Here is a 23,862-nt window from a genome sequence, read left to right as displayed (position 1 = left end):
GCTCCAGTCTGGACAGCTGAGTGAGATTTTTTGTTTGAGAAAAGCCTCTAAAGTCTCTGGACTAATTTTAATTTTCTGGAGATCAGCCTCACACTGGCTGAGGAAAGCCTGCATAGCTTCACTGAAAACCGCTTCATTCTAACTAGCAGTGGCCTGCTGGAAAGAAAAAAGTAGTAAAGAGAGGGTAGTGAGGCAGGAGGAACTTTTGGCTGTAGCAGAGGTGGTCGTAAACAGTCTGAGGAGGTATCTAAAGCTCTCTCCCATGCAGCTTCCAGTCTCCAGTGCCTTGGCATTTGCATGTTGCTTTGGACACTAGTTCTGAGCTCAGGGGCCCGGCTGCAGGGGCCTCGCTGGATAATGGCACATTTCTTTCAGGCAGCTCAGAGAGAGTCAGAAGGAGAGAGAGCAGAAGCAGCTTATCTGGCTGCTGGCCATCCTCGCCACTACCACCAGTGACCCTGATGAGGGATTTATATATTTAAACACACGCACTGCTTTACTTGCTTTGACCATGGGCTTCATGTCACTCCACCTCAACTCTGCAAGTCATGCAAGACTTTGTAGATTTATGGTTGAGGGGAAAACGTGTCCCACTGTGGAATAGTAGTGACACAGAGAGGTAAACAAACCTTGCCATGTGTGACACGGCCTACGTTGGGAAACAGCCCAAGGTCCTGTTTCAGACTCAAATGATGTCATTGCAAATGGAAGTGCACCGTGTAGTCGAGGCCACATATATTCATCTCTTAGTATTAATGCACAAGAAGGTTAATCCGGAAAGGTGTAGTTCTGTTTCTGTCACATGTTTACACAGGAAAAATGGTATGCGAATATACAGTAACAGACTGTAAAAGACTCTACAGAGACCACCCATCTCATCAGCCAAGAGCCATGAGTCTGTTTTATAGTTTTGTTATGCCGTGCCTGAGTTTCCAGATTTAGATTCCAGAGAGATGTGCACTATCTTTTGGAAACTTAGAGCAGATACAGGCCTCAGTGCACTGTATTTGTGGATTGAACCACACAGTAAGGCCAAGACATACAGTTCAAACTCTCTAACTCAGCATTTGCACAGTGTAGAGATGGTAATTCACAAGTCTCGTATTTCTTAAATTACACTTTAACAGCATTTTTTTGGAATGAAAACTAAACGTTCTGACCAGTTGTTAAATCAGTCATGCCGAGTACACAGACAGTCACCCCAATGGGGTTGGAAGGTGTTGTATATCACGCAGAGCTTGTCATTTAATACTGCGACTCTAACTTGGGTTTGTCATAAAGAGCCAAATATGAAATCAACAGCTTTGCAAGATATTTTTTCCCTCTTTCTATTGGACTGTGTTCAAGATTACATGATCTATTCAAACAGCAGGACCAGAAGGAGAAAGCAGAATGAGGATGTACTACATATACACGAGTATTTGACTTCTGACTCTTGAAAAAGATTTCACTCTCGCTATGAATAACATTAAGTCAGTTTTTCCTCTCTGTAGACTGTCAGAAAGATGATCTTTAATCTTTCCAACTGTCTTTTCTCTTCTAGTGTAGCCGCAGTGCACGTAGCTGTAGAACAGAGAAAAGGACCACAAGGGGAAACTGGGGGCTCGGGTCTGCTTAACTATACAAGTTGCCTTCCTGTGCCAGAAATCTGCAGATCAAGAACAAACAGTGAATAAAAGAAGGGAAAATGTTAGTGTAGTTAATGCCAGCCAAGACAGGGAAGGAAAGACTGGTTCATATTCTTAAATTCAACAATCCTCTGAATAAAGGAAAGTGCTGGCAGATATTACTAGAAGGGGTAAAGAAAGAAAGTTGCTTTTGCCTCAGAAGGTAAAACAGATAAAGAAAAACCTACAGTCTGGGCCTGAGACATTAAGGATTATGTTCTTTTAAAGATAGGGTAGGTAAAGTATGTAATACTGGAAGCTTTTTCTTTAAAGTGAGTTTGAAGTGCTGTTTTTCTTTTGTATGAATTAAAAAAATCCTCAATCAGCCCTTATGCTAAAGCATTTAATAACTGTTAAAAAAAAATTATCTTTAATGTTTTTGTTTCTTTTCCTGGGAAGTTTTACTGTTGTTTGCATATTTCCATACTATTTACAAAATTCCCAATTTGTGCAGACAAAAATTCAAAGAAAAAGACTATGCTTTTTGGTTACTAGTTACTATAATCTGAATTTACTTATTCTGATATGTAAAATGTACAAATAGCTTGCGGTATACAGCATGTAGAAGCCAAAATCCTTTAATGGTTAAAGCTTTCTTCTTATGATTCTTTCTTTATTACAGCTTTTAATTTCAGACCCATTTAGTTTCCACAACCTTCCTAATGCTTAAAAACTCCATCAGCTGCCTGATGGTGAAGCAAACAAGCAGGACAGAGTTCTCCTCCAACATATCCAATCTATCGCCAGAGGTTTTCAGCACCAACCATGTGAAATTTGACATTTAACACACATTTAATCACAGAAGGTGCCAACAAAGGGTAACTGTTTCAACAACACTAAAATTAAAGTCTTTTTCCTTTTTAGCTTTCTGTATGTCTTGTGGCTCATGTTGACACAGGAACTTTCCCAGGAGGTCACTATTATGTTTTTGAAACATCAAAGTAAAAAAAAAGACATAAGTTTGTTTCAAATTCAAAATTAATTGCAGTATGTAGCAACATAAGCAGTTGCAAAAGCAGCCTACATGGCTACAAGTGGTAATTACACAATTTTGGTGCATTAAATTCTGCCGGGGACCAAGTTTAGGCAGTGAAGGTCACTCAAACACATCCTGTCAGTTCCTCTTTCAGCAACCACAAAATCATCATCTTTAGTATATAGTAGTAATTTTAACTTCCACAGCATCAGGCAATTTAATAATATATGAACCTCAAGAAAAAAAAATGTTTTGTTTTATATTACTTTACTTTGTAAAAAGTCCTTGAAAGAAACTGCCTCCTTCGGGCTGTGCGCAGTGACCGAGATCCTTGGTAGGAGACGACGACTGACCGTCTTGGCCCCAGGTTACTCCACACTTGTCATAAATGGGAACTGTGAAAGAGAAGCAGGAGAATTGGTTATTATCATGGATCCTGAAAACAGCTGTGGGAAAAACAATGCAAGCAATTCCCTGCAAAGCTGAAAAAGCCCAGGCTGGGGCGGAACCATTACTGGTCAGTGATCTGTCAGTGCTGTGGTTAGACCTGATCCCAACAAACTAAATGTGGGACAAAGAGTATGTTTGTGTGGAACAGTATGGGAAATGTTGCTAATTCTGTAAGGTGGTCTGAAATTTTGACCAAAAATCTAAACAAACTATGGTTACGGTTCAGCATGTGAAGCACAAATATACAGCATTTTATGTGCAAGTAACTTTTCAGACAAGCATAAAAAGAAGCTGATGGTTGTTCAGTAATCTTCTCACACTCATGAATTTCCTTCTTTTTTGGTTTTTCTTTTTTGCAATAACTGTTTAAAAAAAATTAAAGGTTATTTGTGCTGTTCAGTCTAGTTGTCACTTTTGCATTTCACTGTGGATGCATCTCCACACACACTTCTGTTTTTGAGGGTTTCTCATGAAAAGCACATAATTTGATGTTATTCTTCTTTCATGTGCAAAACTGAATTGTTAATAGTAATTAAGCCAAAGTACACTGAGAACCAATATCAGTTTTTTTTAGTATTTATTGTAGCATTTTCTTTATTTGCAGTAGTTTCCATCATATTCTGTAAAAATCTGCACAGCTTGTAACTCTGTGGTGACTTGCAGGTTTCCCTGTTGAGTATAGAACACGCAGCAAAATAAAGGAAGACATGTTAACCTGCACTTGACCCATGATGACAGTCTTCCCAGCCTCCTCCACACTGTTTTCTAAAGCCAGACTTTAGAAAAGTGTCTCTTCTGCAGCGCTGACTTTTCAGTTCTGCAGCCAATCAAAATGCGAGACATCATCTCAGTAGTAAGACAGAAACACAGAGGATCAACATGTCAGTTCCTTATTATCTGGTTCAATTGTTGCAACCTAATTACAAATTAGTTTGAAATTCAGCTTCAGTTTCAAATATGAATGGGCAGCTGCTCAAGAATCCCAAGCTTGTTCTGTAAGACCAGGAGTGGGCAGCATATCCACCAATCAGTGCAGATGGGAGGAGTTTAGTAATCAGGAGATTAAATAATGCTGGGTGTGTTCTGTTCAAAGCATTTTTAGGAGACCGTGCTACCATAGAAGTCAATTTGTTTTAAATGCGTCAGGCAATTTCTATATGTGACTTCTTGTTTATACTGTTTGTGTAGTCTTGATACTATGTGTGTTGTTGTGGAGCTGTTTGATCCCTACCTTAAAAAAGTTTATATAATAAACTCATCTTAAGATTATCCACTACATATGACTATGAGCTGGAATGTTTCCATAAGGTACCACACATTCAAGTAGAAGATTTCTTACAAAAATAATGGCTTATGAGCTTATACTAGTGTCAACTAACTTTAAATATCTCAAGAAACCATGATGATAATTAGGCACTTAGTGCTAACTACAAAATACTCAGATCTCCATCAAGGTGGAATAATAGTTAAAATTTAATTCTCAAATGTACTTTCAGAAAGTACATTTAAGTACAACCAAGTACACCCTTATGTGTTCCATGAGAATTAAGAGAGGAAGTAGCAGCAAGGTGCTTCTAAAGGTCACAGTACCTCAAACGCCCTTGATTTTGGCAGTTTGCTGGTCTGGAACAATCAGATGTTTGTTAATACAATGCAAAATTCATCCTGAAGTTCATCCATCCATCCATCAATCCTCCTCCGCTTATCCTTATCAGGGTCGCGGGGGGGCTGGAGCCTATCCCTGCTACCATAGGGCGAGAGGCGGGGTACACCATGAACAGGTTGCCAGTCTGTAACACAGAGAAACAGAGGACCATTTGCACTCACATTCACATCTATGGGCAATTTAGAATTACCACTTAACTTAACCCCACTAACTACATATCTTTGGATTGTTGGAGGAAACCAGAGTACCCAGAGAAAACCTATGCAAACTTCACAAAGAAAAGCCCCGGCCTGATGATCGAGTTGACCTTTTCGCTGTGAGGCAACAGTGCTAACCACCATGCCACGGTGCTGCCCCACCCCAAAGTCAGACCACGCACACACACAAAAAAAAGTTAAGAGCTCTGTCTCAGACACTACAGGTCTTAGATAGCATGTTGAATGTTAAACTTCATGACAGTATAATTAAATATGGATTAAACAAGTATTGCATGTTTGGAAGGGTTAACAGGAAAAAGCATCTTCACTCTAAAAAAAACCAAACAAACAGAAAAAATGGCAGCACAGTTTAAGTTTGCAAAGCTGCATCTAAACAAACCACAAGACTTCTGGAACTATGTCCTGTTTGACTGTAATGCACAGCACCACAACAGCACAAACAGACCTCATACCATCCACCAAGCAGATCATGGAGCTGTTTGCATCCATCTGATAGCTAAAGCTATGCCAAATTGAAGATTGGCATGGGGTAGCACATGACCCCTTGAAATAATTTTTTCAAACAACTTGGCTGCTGATCACATCTTTCTTCATAGTTGGTAATAAAGCTCTAAAGCTGTGAACTGGGATGTTGTGTTTTTTTCTGTGTTGCAAAGTATACAGCCAAATACTGCTGTAATGCTTAGAATCGCTTTTATAAGGGCAAATACTGATTTTAAAACATGTGGGTGTTATCTTATTTCATGTGACTGGCTTACTTCAGTTTGGATTTGTAGCTGCATAACTATTAATAGCTTAAATTTGTCTGTATTTTTAAGTAAAGCTTGTGGTTTGTAAGGGAACAAAACATGTAAGAGAATTTTAAAATCTATACAGCACAAGCTGAGAACATTGATTTGTTTGAGAGCAAATACACTGAAATGATTGTTACAAATACTTTAAAACTGATAGTCTCGACTGTAAGCATTTAATATCTAAAAATGTTGATCATTGTTGTATTAATGTAAAAAATGTAATCAATATAATATTGGCTTCCTAGAATTCCTAGAATCACCCCTGGACCATCCAGCTGAAATGCTGTAGCGGGATCTTTGTAGAAAGCCCGCAAACCTCAACAACTGAAGTAATGACATAAAGAAAAATGGGCCAAAATTCTTCCACAATAAGGTTAATCACTTACATTTACAAAAATAAGTGTGAAGCAGCTGGCAGGCAAACATATACCTACACCAGCACACCTCAGTGCGAACTTCTGTTTGGCTCATTCCGGAGTGGAATAACAGTTACAGACAGCACGGGATTCACTATGTAATGGTGACACCGTGTGGTGAAAGTTCTTTACTGCAGTTTGGTACAGGATAATGGCGTCTTGGCACGCGACAGTATTTAGCATCAGTTTCCACTCAATGATGAAGGTTTTCAAGGTCTGAGACAGACAAGCGCAGCGAAACTGGCGATTAGAAACGCCCAGCAGAGCTTCTGATGGGTATGCAGTCTGTCAGCGTGTCTGTGTCCGCCTGGTGAGCTCCTGGATTTGGTGGAAAATGCTGCCCAGCGGGTAACCTTGACCTTATCCCTGGGGGGAAAAGCAGGTTGTACGAGGTCACAGGATTCAAAGTCCGCAGTGCTGCTATTACAAACCCCCAGTGAACATATAAAGCTATATGAGGTATGACACACAGCGTTGACAATGATTTATTCATTTATACCGTCCTGGAATGACACATAAATAAGATACAGTATATAATGTAGCCTATGGTACTGTATATGCCGCTGATTGCATTACTTATATGCAACAGCAGGTGGCAGCATAATGCAATGTGGTAGCTTGTTCGTTGCACGTCTAAGTACAAACTCACAAAATACAGATTAGGAGTTTGATATATTTGTGTTGTTGTTGTTTTGTTTTTTTAAAAAAAAAAGAAAAGCTCTATGTTTAATCTTTTATTTAAATGAACCCTGATATCTACAGGACCACAGTTAAGCTGTAACTGTGTGCTTTTTCTTTTAAAAGCTTTTCATGCATAAATGTAAGGTACTCAAATTATTTATTAGTTTTTTTTATTTGATAAGGAGAGTCATGTTGTTATAGACACATTTTAGAGGCAAATTCTATCAACCCAGCAGGATATTTTTTGTAGTTTATGTAATTTTCCTTCCTGTGGGAAAAAAAAGTATAAATATACAAATTATGACCCCATCTGCACTCTCCACTTTCCCAGCACTCAGTTACAGTGGAAACCTGTGGCAGTGGCTGCATACTTCTCACAGGAGAGCATCCCACCGCTGTGTGAGATGAGTGACAGCGCACGCAGAGTGCTGTCAGTAGCATTTGCAAGTCAATGCTCAGATTTAACCTCTCCACTCTCTCCCTCCCTTCCTGCATTCAAAATCAAACTCTGAAAAGATGCTCTTTTCTCACTCGCTCCTTAAAAAAATGAAAAGAAAGAAAAAGAAAATGTGGGAATATGAACCATCACATTGACCTTGTCTCGAAATTTCTCTGGCACGTATGAAGTTATCTTTTTGCAATGGGAGTCTATGCGGAAACCCCTCTAAGACGTTTCCTTGCCTCATCATTAACTCTGAGTACACAATGCCATTTCAGATTTCATGGCCAAATTGTGCAAGCAGCTACACCGCCAGACATTTGGAAAGTCAAAAGGAGATCTTATTCCGCTTCACCGTGATACAAATCACTCCATTGTTCTGTTTTATAAAGAAAAAAAAATGCCAGTGAAAAGGAGAGGAGTGCATTCCATCTTCCCGAGGCTACAACAGGTCATGATGAAAATGCCGTCCTATTTACAAATGGAACAATTTAGCAAATATCAAAGGAAAAGATTGCTCTGTATTGATCTCGTCAGCATTATGGTATGTGGTCCAAAGACTGCGGGAGACTTTTGAGCAGGGAAACAATGTTACGCCGAAACACTGGAATTCCTCAGTTCTAAGATACACATGCCTGTGGGCATAAATGTGTCAGCGCCTGTTTTATGTGCGCATATGTGTGTGTGTGTGTGTGTGTGTGTGTCACGCAGGGTATTTATTTGTATCCGCCTGCAACGAGGAGAGAAGGTGTGTTGTGTGTGTGTGTGTGTGTGTGTGTGTGTGTGTGTGTGTGTGTGTGTGTGCTCGCGTATGTGAGTGAAGCTGCTGCTGATGTGGGTCATTACCCCCTTCTTTTCCCCAGGGGCTATACAGCAGGAGAGGACAGAAGGGGAGGAGTTGGATTGAGGGTTTGGGGCAGGGGTGGGGGTGGGGATGGGAAACATGGAGGGTGTTGTGGAGGGGTGAGGAGGAGGTAGGGGATGAGATTGTGTGTTGGGGAGGAGGGGTCCCAAAGGAGTAGAGACCAATAAATCACAGGGCCGTCTCTGCGCTGACACCCAGCTTGTCTGATGAGGGACAGAAAGAGGGAGTGGGGGGTGGGGGTCAAAGTAAGGCAGCGGGGAGGGGTAAGGGAGAGTTGGGGGGGGGGGGGGGGGGGGCATTGTGACAACACTGTGGCCTTGTCTTCCTGTCACTCAAGCCAATGCAAGGCAGGAGCCATTCTCTGTACCAAACTAAAGAAACTGATGAAATTAGGGAGAGGTGGTGAGGCTGGGAAACCTAAAGTTTGACCCACGCAGGGCACCTTAATCTAAGATCATCTATCTCCTTTGCTGCTGTGTTGGAGAAAGTTGAGATGAACAAACTCTTCTTATTTGCCTACATTCTTACAGGACAATGGTTTTTATCGAGGGCTTAAAAGCTGCTTTCGGCTACTGCCTGATTCATAAGAGGTCAGAGAGCGGGTAGCTCCACATGTTTGATTTGGCAGATTTTATTGATGCGCTTCCTGACACAACCCCAAAGGGATTTGTGTCTCCACCCAGGATCAAACTGGGGATCTTTTTCTGCTTAGGTGAATGTGTAAACCACTACATTATGGAGACTTGTTTAATGTCTGAATCAAGCAATTTCAGATCTCAGAACAATTAGAAGAAAGTGGCATTTAACTTGTTACACAGCGTCCGTGGTATGGATCGGCCTCAGTAAGTTACACTAATTCATACAATTTGCTCATGAAAACCATAAACAATCATACTGGCGATAAGTTATTGCATTGCAACCTCAGTTTAATTATTCGGTTCACAGCAGTTTAGTGCTTCTGCCACAACTGTTGTGCCCAGCATGACCAAAGAGGACATTAAGCAGATCGGCCTATGCAGGTCAGACTTTGGGAAGTACCCCTCATGTGTCTTTTCAAACTTAAAAAGAGATCGCACCTCAGCTTGTGCATTTAGTTTCAAAGCATGACCTTACTCGAAAACTGCAAAACACATGGGGGATATTGTGAGCTCACAGTCAACTTGCCCTAGTATGTGTGGTGAGTTCACTGATCCTAGGGAAATAGACAGATAGATAGATAGATAGATAGATAGATAGATAGATAGATAGATAGATAGATAGATAGATAGATAGATAGATAGATAGATAGATAGATAGAGTAACAGGATAAACAATAAAAATAGTACAGTCTAATTAAAAAAACATAGTTAAAGTGTCACAAATGCATCGTGAGGGATTTATAGTGTATAGCAAAAATTTTAACCCCAAATGTGGGGAAAAAACAGAAAATACAAAATAAAAATGAGGTTAAGTTATAGACAAGTAAAAAGTAAGTAAGTAAGATGCAAATTGCATTGATAAATAATATTTCACTTCAAATTTAAAGCAACACTATTGCAACATGTGTTTTTCCATGTTAAACTGCAGTTGCTGCTTTTAAAAAGTGTCCCCATGTAACAGAGACTGTTGTGCTACTCCAAAAAAAATGGTTTTCTGCTTTTCTCTTGTATTTTGAAGGCCTATCTCTAAAACCGTCAATGCTTTACATAGTTGGCTATATTTTCTGTAGTAGCATGAGTGCTCTGAAGTGATGTCAGGTCATCTAGACTTTTTCCTTTCATCACTGCTATCCTTTCTTGACTTTCTGAGAACATCTAGCAACTTGCATTTTTATTTCTGGATGCAGTATTACTGTATAATAACACAAATGCTCATGTCTAGGGAGAAAACATCCAGACAAGTGAAGGTTATTGATCCAAACAAAGCAGCAATAACCACTCTCATCACGCTGCCCGCCGGAAACAAAAGATGCAACGGTCCATCGTCTCAACAGGATGTCTGTTCGGTAGGCTTTGTCCCTTGTTATTGGGGCATCATTTAGTATGAATATCAGTCACAGTTTGACACTGATATTGCTGCTGGCAACCACAAAGGAATGAAGCTGTCTCTAAAGAAGAGTGAGAAGCGAACTTTTTTTTCATCGCCACTCCCTCCTGATGTTTTGCTGCTCAGTGATACTTTATGCATAACCTGCGTCTTGGCCTTCGCTCCTGTTTTCTTTTCTTAGCAAAGCAGCCCTGCTCCCTTGGGAACTTTCCACCGTTTCCCCCCCCTGAGACAGGTGTGTGCGGTCATTGTGTGTTTGCTTAGACTCGGCACACATGAGTCTGATAGACCTCTCTTAACAACCTCACATAATTGAGGTAAAACCGAAAGGTCCCGTGACGTTGCGACCACGGCTTCCTCTCCTTTTTGTAGAGCTTTTTTTAATGTCCCTTTGCTCTGAGCGGTTGAGTATAAGGGCACTGTGGACGGAGTGTGTTTAATCACTGGAGCTCAGCCAACACACACACACACACACACCTAGAGCGCTCCTTCACCTGACCTGCCAATAGCAATAATATGTGTCCTTCACTTATCATTTTCTATCATCTATATTATTATGCCCCGCCAGCACAACATAGCCTCATACATCCCATGAACCCTCCCACCTGCCTTCTTCCCTATGCCCCCAACACACACGCACACACACGTGCACACACAACAAGAAACATCTCCCTGTGCAGCAGCAGACTGCAAAGCACTGCATTCCTCATGACTTTTTTTTCTAATAAATGTGATCCCAGAATCCGGGAGGGAGACCAGTGCTGTGCATTAAAATTCATGGGAAAAAATGGCAATAAAATCTTTCTTTCTCTCTCTCTCTTCCCTTCTTTCTTTCCTTCCCTCTCTACTCTCCCTACTTGCTCCCCTTCGCCCTTCTCTCTTTTTTCATTCCCTTACTTGTCTGCTCAACACATGCACGCACACGCAAAACCCACATGCACAAGCGACACACACACACACTCATTTTTTTTCATCACCCGTGCTCTCTCTCTCTCTCTCTTGTTCAATCTCCTAACCCTCCTACTGGCTCGTCTTTCTCAGCATCCCCCCTGCTGTCCTTCATCCTTTATTCTCTTCCTCCTCCCTCCCTTCCTACCCCCCTCTGCCTTTTTCTCTCTGTCTCTTTCTCACACACATATATATTCTCACACAAACAGACACACGCACACACTCACACACACCCATCTATATTTTCCAGCTCCACCTCTGGCAGGTTGTGATTTCCACTGTCAGAAATTGCTTTTTCAATATCTCTCTCTCTAATTATGAGCCCAGCTAAAGGGGTCGTGCCACCAGAATACCAATTTTTCCACCATTTCTCCCTTCTCCTCCAGAATAATTCTCCTTTTCCAGGTAACAACAAAGTGCACGTCAAACGAATAGCCTTGTGAGTGTTGCACCATTATCACTGTTGCATTTATGTGGTTTTCAGATGCCTTACTTTTAATGTGTTTTGCCAGTTCTCTGTGGTCAAGCTTATTTTTTTCTCATCTACAAACGACTAAGATGATGCAAACATTAGTGCAAAGTCTATTTATTTCCACACTGACGAGGATGAAAGGCGGGGTGAGGGGTGTGTAAGTTTTTTTTTCTCGAATGCATTGCCGAGTTTGTGGGGAGAAAAAGGAAAACCACTGAGTCTTGATACAGCAACCACACAACTCCTCGCCTTCTCAATCACTAGACGAAGCCAGGAAAGAGTTAACCTGACGGAGCGGTTGTAGCCCCGCTTGATTGACGCGTGGAGCATTGTGCTAGCCATCCCATCCAATCGGCAAACGGTCGCCACACCCCACGTGGGTGTTCTCGAAACTCATTGGCTCGTTTTACCAGTGTTTACCGTGCCGAGGCCGAGCCCCACGTGGAGATTTCATTCAATCACTGAACAATTCCTCAGAATCCCTTCCTTCTAAATACATTTTGGACTTTTTCTAAAATTAAAAAATTCCCAATTGTGCGGATACGTCTTTGTTTCCGACGCTGGATGCGAGTAAAGCTGGTTACGGTGCATCACTAACAAGAGACATGCTAAGGTTTCTTGGCAAATATCATCAGGCTGTTTGAAGAACAGCATTGTGTAAATGCTCTGATTTGCCCTCTATTTATATCCTGCATAGACTATATGTGCAATATTTCATTCTGTTAGAAGAACAATAGAAAATCTTAAGGCTGATAATTGTGAAGCAAACCGTGTCTTAAGGTTCCCCCCCCCCCCCTTCCTCAAAGAAAGCTACTCATATGTAATGTCCCATTGAGGATCAGAGCAAGGGGGGAGTGAGAGAAGTGAGGGACTGGGAGTGTTGTGTGTGAAAAGAGTGCAGGCCAACGAGCGAGACAAAAGAGGTTGCGGCTGCATTCAGTGTGCTGGTGGTGTGTCCGTCTCCGAAGCCACAAGCGAACCACATTTCCCCCATTCCTTCTCTGGCGTTTTACGCTACAGACGGCGAATATATATATTTATATATATATTTATCGAAGAGGAGGGAAACAATTTGCCTCAGCGTAATTGCTGGAAGCGTGAAGTTGAGGACTTGGAGGAGAGCTTCCTTGGACCGGGTGTTTCTCCCTCTCCTCCTCTCCCCGTCCTTACTACTCGTCGAGCGCGGTGCGGTGTGGGGTTGGAGATATAACCCAGAACAAAGGAGTCTTGAAGCGAGGAATGAGCGAGTCGAGGCTAGCTTCACTATTATCTTTGAAATCCGGCCAAATGCCTCTGTGAGCCCAACAATAGTACATCGACTGCTCGTATTTTTCGACGAAGCTTTCGGCACCGAAAAGGGGGGAAAAGGACAAAAAAATAAACGCAAAGACTCACAAGTCGGCGGCTACAATGTTTCCCCAGAACCGACCACCGGTAAGTAAGCTAGCTACTATGTAACCACGCGCTTATTGAGATAATTGTATCAGACTGAGTAGCAGTTAAATTCAGTGTGATTGAAACATTTTTTTGAACCTTAACGAGAAAGTGCAAGTCAAAATTGCTTGTCTTTTGTCCTCAGTGTGTATTTCCGGGGACTCTCTTGTATGGAAAGTGTGATTCTCCTCAGGCTCTTCTCTAGAACATATATTATTTGCCTTCGTTACTAACGCTGGGTGTAGGCTTTGTCTTGTGAAGGTCAGGAAGATTGTTGTCAGTAAGGCAAAGCCCCACTCACACAACGTCCAACTTTACCCACTGCCTTTGTGTGTAAATCTCGTGTCCTTGGTGGCCACCACCAGAAACGCAGAGCCTCCCATCTCCATACTTGACCCAGATGATGAAGTGTGTGTGTTTGTTTCTGCTTTCCTCGTGAACCATGAGGGGGGGAAGTGAGTCAGCTTGGCATGTCACCTTCCCTTAATGGCCTGCCCTTCTCAAGTGCCACTCATTGTTTTTACAAATTCTGCTTTTGCTTTTTTATTCCTCCCATCATATCAAGTGATTCATCGCCCTGATTTACTGATGTGATGCTGGAAACTATAAACCCTTTTCAAGAAGATAACCGCTAGTGCCAAACGATCTCAGTAACAGCACGTGGGCTAAAAAAAAAAATCAAATCAAATAAACGAAAAGAGAAAATGACAAGGTGTTTGTGTTTTGAGATAGATTTCTGCAAGGTTAGGACAGAAAATCTGTGCTGCATGGGTTTAATTTGCTTTAGTGGAGTTTATGTGGAGAGCTTTTGAGCAGGCTGAAATACATAAACACTGGTCCTCCAGCTGTGTGAAGTATCAATTAAGACCTGCTCATTTGCCTAACCCTCCTCTACATCCCTCAGTCATGCTACCCTGCACCCCACCCCTGACAGTGTTTTGACATTCACGTCCCTTGTATTGAAAAGTTCATGGGAATGTGTGTGTACGCCATTGTAATTATCGTTTCACAAATCCAGTCAAGTAGGTGGAGACTAAAAAGACATCGTTGGATTTTTGTGGGTTTGCCATCATGTCTATTTCAACATTTCAACCTATACTTCCTTGTAGGAAAGACTACATTATTGGAGCCCCCGTCCCAAACATACAGCACATGCAGAAAGATTACACACTAGCAGCAGCTGTGCTTGTAGTATAGCTGAGTGCAGGAAGGCAGGGCAGGAGGCAGACTGTGGGTCTGTGGTTTGCGCTGTAAACCCAATCCCTCTCATCCAGCCTCTCCTCACTGTGTTCCTGTGAGAGCTAAGAAACCACATCTTAATGTATGGGCAGGCGTCCCAGGGTGAGAGTAGCAGACTGCGGCGGGTCTGGGTGGGATGTTTAGGGCAGCGGTCCCTTTTGATTTGAACTCTCCACAGAGCTTAACGGTACCATGTGAGGCAGCCGTCATAAGGAAGTCTACGGCCATCAGCGGCTCTTGTTTGCACCTCGGAGTGAAGGGCCACTCAACCCAGCAAACTGTTTAATCTCTGAAATGCTAGGCTGGCAGTAACCTGTCATCACTGGATATTGGTGTGCTCTGAAGGAAGTGACCCATATAATATACAAACACGCAGTCATGTATTCCGACATGTATAGTTGCCAAATGGTGACTGTAAAATGCTGCATGTATTTTCACATTCTAAGAAAGAGACTTTGCGGTTGTATCTGCCAGTCAGCAGGTAAAATAACCTGAATCGTGAGAGCTTCTTACAACAGATCTTCTTTCCCGATTTCCTTCTTTCAAATAAAGAAGTAATCACGAGCTTCAAATATTCTACTAGAAATGACTCTTACCTTTCAAAAAAATATATGCACATACTGTTGTAAAGTGCAAGAGGCAAATCAGAAATTAACTTTTCAATCACACGTCTTGCACATCTTGGAAAATGAACCCTCTGCATGCCAGGGCTGAACTTTTCACCAGCTAATCAAAGTAAAATTATGTGCACAAATTAGATCCCTATGCCAAAATAGCATTAACACCACATGGAAGAATTCAGTGTCTGTTTTCAGATTATTTTAGGGTCCAAGCGGTGCCAAAAACAGAATAGGAAAGAAGTGCATAGGTCATGGCAGGCATGTCTGGCTGTCTTAGGGCATTAGTGTTCTTTCAGATCTGCCACAGCGGCATAAACACGCACAAACACAAAGAAGAAAAACATCAGAAACATAATATTAAAATATATTTAAATAGGAAACTTCTTCATGTTCTGGCCTGTACTGACCCTAACCATCTAATATACATTATTGACATGTAAGATAAATGTGATGATTATTGGATGGCTAATTAGATGTCAGGTATTCCTTGTCCATCTGTTTGGAGAAAACAGGAGTTTTACTGATTCTTTTATTATCAGAGTTTAGGGGCAATAACATAATTACCTACCTGCCATTTTATCCTAAGCAATGTCCTGGTCTAAGGGGAGGAGGGTTGGTTTCTATTAGTTTAAGTCATTATGTCTGATTAAAAATGTCTATTATCCATTTAGTATTGTCTAATGTTAGATGCACTGATCGAAAACTCACCTGAGGTCTCTCCGGAAACCACAGGCATCAGTTAGCAAATCTAACACAACATCCTAGATGGAAATATCTTAGACTTCTGTGAAGGTGACATTATTGCTGATTAATATAAAACATTTCTTTTTCAGCCTAACTCATTACCTCACTGATGACAATTCACCCCAGCACATTTAAGAGCAGGGACAACAGGAATTAGAGTTCTGGATCTCCTTTGGTCTCTCTTTTCACAGTTTGTTGAGTGAAGCTTGAGCTGCTAAGGACATTTATTTTTTTAGGTCTGGTAGTTAGTCTAGAGTAGCATAACAGACAAACATAATGAAAAAAGATGTGCCTGATGGAAGCCTGGGGTTCAAATCCAGTGTGAGGCCAGAAATCAGCAGAAGTATTTTAGGGCTTATGCCCCAGCTTGTCTGGTAGGAGGGGCTTAGATTATAGATGGGAGAGCTGCAGGAGGAGCGCCATGTGTTTTTAAATTCTGGCTTTTTCATCTCTTGTTGCTTCAATCATAAGGTCTACATCATTTTCGAATCACTGTTTTGCTTTTGAGACCAAAAGGAGGCATGCATTTTCACTCGTATATCTCCTTATTATCCACTAACACCAAGCAAGGAGTATTTCTTACTGAATTAATTTTATCTACAGTGAGAGTAAAATGCAAAAAAAAAAAAGAAAAGGTCAGAGAGACGAGTCTTCGGCTCTCCTCCCTCGGAGCTAGCATAAAGCAAGACCCACTTCCGTAGTCCTAGCATGCTTTTAGCTCTTTATCACCAGTGTTGTCCTATGGTGAGAGCGTGGCTATCGATCTGCAGCTCGCCTGCTTTGCTCAGCCAGCGATTAGAGAGAGAAAGAAAAGGTAGAGGAAAATGAAGGAAAAGAGGCTGAAGGGATTTCAGGTTTATACAAGCTGTTGTGGCGATGTGTCTCCGCGGAAGGAACAAACGAGCTGAGGGGGTTACCTAATAAAAGAAGGCACCTCCAGCAATTAAGCCAGCTGACAGGCAAACTGTGGCGCTTTGCTAATGTGGGCTGACAGCAGGGAAATTTGAATAACGAGGCTTGCGGGAGGAAGGAGACGGGAATGAGGAGGTGGTTGTGGGGGGGTGCTGGTGGTGGTGGTGGGAGAGAAGAAAACTGAGAAAGAAAGATGTGTGGCACTAATGAAACAGGTGCCTGGCAACCCCTCCCCTGTAAGAAGAGGAATCATTGAGAGATTACCAGCAGGTTTCTCCAGCACCGAGACCTACTCGATGGAAGGTGGCGGGGGGCAGAGGTGTGGGGGCAACTTCTCTTCCACCCTACACGCTGTTTTAACAATGCAAATGACTGTCAAATGTTGACAGTCATGTCTGAATAATTTCATATAAGAGGCTTTAATTTCAAAAGCTTTTTTGAGAGGACAGGATATCGACATGTTTCGTGGCCCTCAGAGATGAGTAGGTGTGGGGGTGGCGACACACAGATACGCATTCGGACATGCTGTTCTGGGTTAGACCTATTGTCATTGCGTCCTTGGTGGTATTCAGATGAGACAGAACAAGAGAGAGCTTGGTGGGTGTTTACTCTGATCGACTCTGTGGGTAAGCGGTGTAATTAGTAGCCTGACTAATGAGCTATATGAGGGGAGGCAGCAGTAAATTATTTTCCCAGTTGTAGGAGACAGACGGAGGGATCGACATTCGATGAAACAATTAAACATATATTTGGCAAGGTTTTTTTTTCAGTCATGCAAGTAGAGTGACTCGAGGGATGAGTCGGTTGGTCCGCCACTTGGTGTCGGTCCAGCCTGAAATGTCTCATTAAGTCCTGGCTGGATGAAAATGAAATTTTGTTGACATTTATGCCTCCCCAGCAGTGAATCCTGCTGACTTTCACTGGTGTTATTATGTTCCTGTCTATATATTTTATTTGTGGAAACAAATTTATTGACTACATTGTTACATTGCTGTTCCCCTCAAGAAGGATTTCAATCATTTTCCTGACCTCCTGACTTTTTTTTCTAGTGGCATTAAGTCAGAATATTGCCGTATGCTCTCTTTCATACTTATAATGTTTCAGTAAGTCTCAGCTATAGTTCGTTTCCAACCCACTACCCAGAAGAGCCTGGATACTATGTAAAATGTAACGAAATACAGATTGAATGTTCAAAATGGGACTTTCTATGAAATATAGCATCTTTTTGAGTTTAAGATTATGGCTTTATTAGGAAGGTGATTCTGTTAAGCTGCTCAAAGAATTTGGATTTAAATCTGAAACCGTATCTGGAATAATCTCTGTATGCAAGGCTGAAGACTGAAAACCAATACTGAATTTCTGTGATTTTCATTCAGACGGCACTGCATTAAAGCATGATTCTGTAACGGAAGTCCGCACATGGTCTCAGGGACACTCCTGAAAACATAATTTGGAGCTGCACCCACAGGTTTGGGTGAAAAACAACAACAAAAAACCCCAAGAAGGAACAGCCTTTTCTATTTCGCCAAGATGATGCCAGATCACGTTTTGCCTCTATTACAACACCGTGGCTTGAAAGTATGAGTCAGAGTGCTAAATTGGTTTACCTGCAGCCCAGATCTGCCACCCACAGAAATCATTTGGCACATTATGAAACGAAAAATATGACAAAAGCTTTAAAAAAAACTAGGCCACGCACCACCTTGCACAAACTTGCCACATTTTAAACTTTTTTGAAACGTTTTCTGGCATTAAATTTTCAAATCAGCACATAATATTCAATTATGATAAAATGGTGACGTTTTAAAGAAAATGCTGTGTTATTGATTTACAAATCCACTCTTTCTGTTTTGTTTACATCTACAGCATCATTTCTTGTGCAAACAGAGTTGTACTTTTGATTGGAAAATGTAATCAGGCTAACACACAATGAAGGTGGACATGGTAAAGATATCCGCTAACTGCCGACGCTGTCGTGCAGACAATGTCTCACCTAACTGCTAGGGTCATTCAAGACTCTTCATCTTGTTTTACTGTGAGCAGGCTTATTTTTAAGTTGAACATGTTTTGCTGCAGTGTAAATATTGGCGTTGGTTGCATTCTTTTGCAAAGGCACTATTCAGGATTTGCAGTGTGGAAGTCAAATCTTTTATTTTTTCTTTCTTGGATTGTGCATATGGAAAAACACATTTTTTAGTGGTGAAGACTACAGTTAAAAAAAAAAAAGTTATTGTTTTTGTCCATGGGAAATCTCTTCCTTCCCTAATTACCTGCATCCTTATAAAGAAGACCCTGAAAAGCATTCCTCAGAGTGGACACGAGCACCTCATGACAGCGACGGCACTATTTCCGCTCCGTTTGCGAATTTTGTATCACTGTAGGTCAGCGTGAGTAGCGAGGACGGAGACACATCTTGCAGGTTTCCGCTGATACTGACGTTGGAGCTGCAGTCATGTGTGAATGCAATGAAGTGCATATGTGCTTGTAAATACTTGTGGAAAACTTAATGTTTATAATGGTCATGTGTGGGTGTGTTGTCTCATCTGTGAGTCTGATTGCACATGTTTGCTTGAGAGCGTGGGGGTTCGTGCAAGGATGTGAGGTCATAGCGGTTTGCTGCTCGTGGTGCAATTTGAGGTAACTCAAATAAAAACAGGAATGATATAATTCAGAAAACACCACACTGGTAACGGTCCCTTTACATCAGATTTTTAATGGGAGCTTAATTTGTGTTATTCTCCTTTATTCATACGTTTATAATTTTGCTTGTCTTTGCATTGTCGGGCTACATTGTTGGATTGTCTTTAGGGATGGCTGTGCCCTCTTCCAGGAAACATCTTGTTTAAATCCGTGAAACTGAACTAGGCTTTTCAGTACTGACAAAGATTAGTGACGAATATGTGTTTGCATATACATTTAATCTGATGGGGTCGCAAGTTGGGGTCCTGGACCTCTAACTTTAACTTTTCTCTCTACACAAGAATGTTAGCAGACTCCTAATGATTTAACTGAACAGTTGAGTAATCAGATGATCTCTGATCATAACAGAGATAAGCTTTCCTTCCTTGTTCCTTGCCATCCAACCTCCCGCAATCCCTGCCCAGTATTACAGAACCTGACTTCACAATTGTATCACACGCAAAAAGATCGAGCCTGTAATTGTGTAACAGTGATTTTCAGCCTATGTAAGCTTTGTTCAAGGGCAGACGGCATGTCTCTTGTTTGCCTTCGAGCCTGGGACACGGCAGAGGAGGGAGGGAATAACCGACCGTGGGATTATCAGGTGAGGCTCCCCGCCTAGATCTATTCCCAGAGGTTACCAGGTCAGCTTAATGGTCTGACCTCTCACTTTTAAGCCTGCTCAGCTGTTTGCCAGATCAGGGGTTTGGACAGACTAAGAGTACTGGTTCGTGGGAGAGGAGTTAGGACGTTATGCTATGCTGTGATAGGATGGATGCTTTAGTGTTTCACAGGCAACATCTGGATGTGCATCAGTGTAAAAAAACCAAAAAAACCAAAAAACAACAGACTGGAATTTTACATAAGAGGGGAATGGTAGATTCCTTATTTTGGGAGGGGAAAAAGCCTCTCTTTTTGTAGAAGGCACAGTCTCTCCTCTCACCTGTCCTCTGAAGACATGAATATGAGGTAAAATGGGTGATTTTTTTTTTTAAAGTCCAGAAAATGTTGACGGGAAGTAGAGGAGGAAGGAGAGCGATAAAAAGGATAGTCCCCTCTTTCTTACACCTTCCACTGTCCTATAAAATGGCCATGGCCTTGGTGTTCTTTTTTCCTCTTGTGAAGAGTAATTGCTCTCAGTGTGTGCGCGCGTGTGTCTGTGTGCGCGCGTGAGAATGAGCGGAGTGTGTGCGTTTAATCAGAGGAGTGTGGGGAGTGTGTATGTGTGACCGACAAAATGTGTGTGTTTTGTGGGGGTGAGTGTTTGTAATACTGGGTTTGAGTGTGTAGGGGGAAAACGGAGTGTGCGCACACACGTGTTTGTGTGGCTTTCTGTGCTCTAGGAGGGGGATCTGGCCGACAGATTGAGAGCAGCTTGTTAGAAAGAAAGAGGAACAATGAGGCCACAGCCCCTCTTCTATCAGCCATTTTTCTTTTCCTTCCATTTCTTCTCTTTTCTCCTTTTCCTTGTTCCATTTCTCCTCCCTTTCTCTTCTCCATTTAAATCTTCTTTTAGAAAATTCTTCCTCCTTCACCTCTTCTCTGTGTATCTCCAAAAATAGTCTCATCCATCTTATCTGTCCATTTTTACTTTTCATCAGTCTTACCTTTTTTCCCCCCCTTTAAATTCTCCTCCCAATTTCATCTCTATTCTCTGTCCTTGCACTCCCCGTATTTAATTTCCTTTCCTCAGATAATGTTTCACCTGCTGGCAAACCTCCCTTGGTGTGTCTTTCTTTCATGCGTCTGCACACATGTGGACACGCACGTTTTTATTTAACATCTTTTACACACTGTTTCGCTGCATTGTAGCTGAGCGATGTTGTAATTAAGCCTTTAATTATACATCATTAATGCATCACAGACACTGCTGATTTGTACAACATCAGGATTTGTGGGGTAATTTTTTGAAACCAAATTAAAAATTGTCACAATCCTACACTCAGTGAAATAACCTTGTAGGTTATTTGATGACAAGGTGGGCAGCTTATTATTTTTGGACACGCTGTGATGTCCTAATTGGCATGGTGTAATTAAACTACATCGCATAAGTGGAACTGGCTAAGGATATCTAGATTTTGTTTATTTTTTTATCTAGTCACTTTATCCCTTCAGTGTGGTTTTATTTGTTGTTTCATATAAATTCAAAACTTTCAGAAATGGAGAAATTCCAGCCGGATGGCTTGGAAGACAGGATAGCATATATAATGTAATCTGGAAGGTATATCGTTAAAAGTGGAATCAAGCAAAAATGTTTAACCCTGCATGTGTTTAACTTAAACACACAGTCTGCTATATGCATGGGTTTGACAGAATGCAGGTGTGAGCACAGCTTTCTCCCTTTGCATTCAGCATATATATTCCACATTGCACAGGGAACTTGAGTACTTCCTTGCAAATCCCCAGGCAGCGAGACAAAACGTAGCAAAGCTACATGACTACCAGTTAAGAATGCATATAAGAGAAAAATGAGTTGCACTCTTCTACTACCCTCAAAGGAGAAAATAATGCCGCAGGGTAAACACAATGTGTGTGGCACTAGTAGACAAGTCGTATCTGCCTGGGTTGGAATTGTAACACTGCCCAAACTTTTGGTTTATTCTTTTCAAGAGAGAAGAAATCTGCATTTATATCATGAAAAAGCTTAAAAAATTCAACATTCCAAGTCTGTCTGTACAATCCCTGATTTTAAAAACGGCAAAATATCGTCAGCTGTTTCAGATTTTAAATGTATCTATTAAGCAGCGCTATGTAGAGTAAAATCTGTGGCCTACCAAATATAAGTTTTAGTACTACGCTTTAGTTGGATATAATTTTTTAAATGCTAAAACCTAAAAATTTACATCTTAGATGACAGTCAAGAAGCTTGTGAACCGGCTGTCTGCTTCTTCCCTCTGTTATTTTGTGTTATTTTGAGAGAGAGCCAAACAGACAGACAAATGGACTGACAGCCCCGACCACCCTCCTAGGCCTGCTCTTAGCCCCCTTTTGTCTGCCTGTCCTGCAGCATTACCCCTATGGTTGTAGTCTCCTAATTGCTCTGGATCCCGCAGAGAGGAGAGACTATACACAGGGGTTGGAAGGGGTCTTTGGCCACGATGGGGTCCTTTTCCTCCCCCGTTCTGCACCCCCACTGCTCTATTTTGCCCTTTATTTCTTTTTTCTTCTACCCAGACTTGCAATTAAACAAAGTGTGCTCATTTGGCTGAGAAGCTCTTGTGTCTCTCCACCCTATTCTGCTGACCCGCTCACATCTGGCAATAACAGTATTTCTATATTCAGCAGCTCCTCACAGACGTGAGAATAGATACGGTGCTCACGATTATTCCTTCCTTTGCTTCTTTGATAACATTCACTGTAGCAAATTCCTCAAGGACACTGGGAATGATGCGATTTTGACATTTAATTCCAACAATCTTTTTAATAAATATTTCTTGTATTTTCAGGCACCTCTACAGGCACCCCCGGGATCCTCTGCGTCAGTGGTGGCAGCTGCGGCGGCGGCGGCGGCTGCAGCTTCGGGGACGCCCCAGTCACTGAAACTGACCTACCCAGAAACCTTGGACCGCATCAAGGAGGAGTTTCAGTTCCTTCAGACCCAGTACCACAGGTGGGTGTGGAGCAGATTTCAGTATTGTTTGCAGTCTGTTTGTGCTTTTTTAGGGCATAATGTCGTTCGCTTCCAGTGCCCTGGGCATTCACGGCGAAAATTAAATGATCATGTGAAAGCTTCATGTCTGATCACTTCTCTGTAAATTTCACATTGGAATGGACAACAGCTGCATGACATTTTAACACTGGTCCCAGCTGCATAAAGTCTGCAACATTTTCTATCAAAGAACAGTTTAAATATAGCCTGCATAATAACAAAACTTAAATATACCTTCCCAATATTTGCTGCTTGTTTGAAAATCACCTTAAAATGGCTCATGTCTCACTGAGGAAATGCAATTTACCAGAAAACAGGTTGTTTCAGATATTAGTCAAAAATGATGGAGTAAGGTGACGCAAAGGTGTTGTTTTGGTGTTAAATATATGAGTTTAAAGCTTATCAGTCACTAAAAGACTGCGGTGATTTATTTTACTGGAGGAACTACAACTCTGGATCACAGCAGCATCCATGCTGTTATCTGTGTGAAAAGCAGAGGGCTAAATAGTAGAATTAGCATCTTCAGTGCTGCCACATGACTGTGCAGTAAAGTGTCGTGTCAGAAGTTGAGGCAGGCTCAGCTTTATTCCCAGGCGACACACTGGAATTGTTTCTCTCGCCCATGCCATGCACATGCAAACACACTTGATCTGCCTGAAATAATGCAAGATAATGCTATGTGATGTTTTGACATCTACCCTTTTTGCCTGACTGTATGGTGTGCTTGATGCGCAGGAATGTGCCCAGAATGCCTTTGAATGTGGGATTTGGGCTGGCTGTGCAGTCCCAGCCTTCTCCCTCTTTTCTCTCTCCCTCTCTCTGTTCTCTTGGCACACCTTCACAGGGTCATTCCCGCCTCCCAACTCTTCTCCTCTCATCCTGCTTTGATATAGCTGGCCAGAATCTCCTCTCCCTCCCTTTCTGTCCCACTTCAAACTTCTTTTGTACACCCATCCCTCCCCGTCCAC

At 41.8% G+C, this 23,862-nt stretch overlaps 1 protein-coding gene across 7 annotated transcripts in view; it reads left to right on the top strand.

The window, feature by feature from the left end:
- Positions 1–6,510: 6,510 nt before the first annotated feature.
- Positions 6,511–23,862, top strand: part of tle2a (TLE family member 2, transcriptional corepressor a) — a 41,694-nt gene continuing 24,342 nt past the window's right edge. For 6 of the 7 annotated variants that reach the window (XM_003439830.5, XM_005479048.4, XM_005479047.4 and 3 more), the window contains exons 1-2: positions 12,449–13,051; positions 22,692–22,855. In XM_003439830.5, the coding sequence (XP_003439878.1) occupies positions 13,028–13,051; positions 22,692–22,855 (188 nt within the window). In that variant the 5' untranslated portion in view covers positions 12,449–13,027. Of the gene's footprint in view, positions 6,647–12,448; positions 13,052–22,691; positions 22,856–23,862 lie in introns of those variants that run through there. The other variant, XM_013268222.3, reaches the window with a different exon arrangement.

The sequence above is a fragment of the Oreochromis niloticus genome, linkage group LG23 (genome assembly GCF_001858045.2).
Source record: "Oreochromis niloticus isolate F11D_XX linkage group LG23, O_niloticus_UMD_NMBU, whole genome shotgun sequence".
NCBI classification, from domain to species: Eukaryota; Metazoa; Chordata; class Actinopteri; order Cichliformes; family Cichlidae; genus Oreochromis; species Oreochromis niloticus.
Note: the sequence above shows the minus strand (reverse complement) of the source record. Positions and strands in the feature narration are given on the sequence as shown.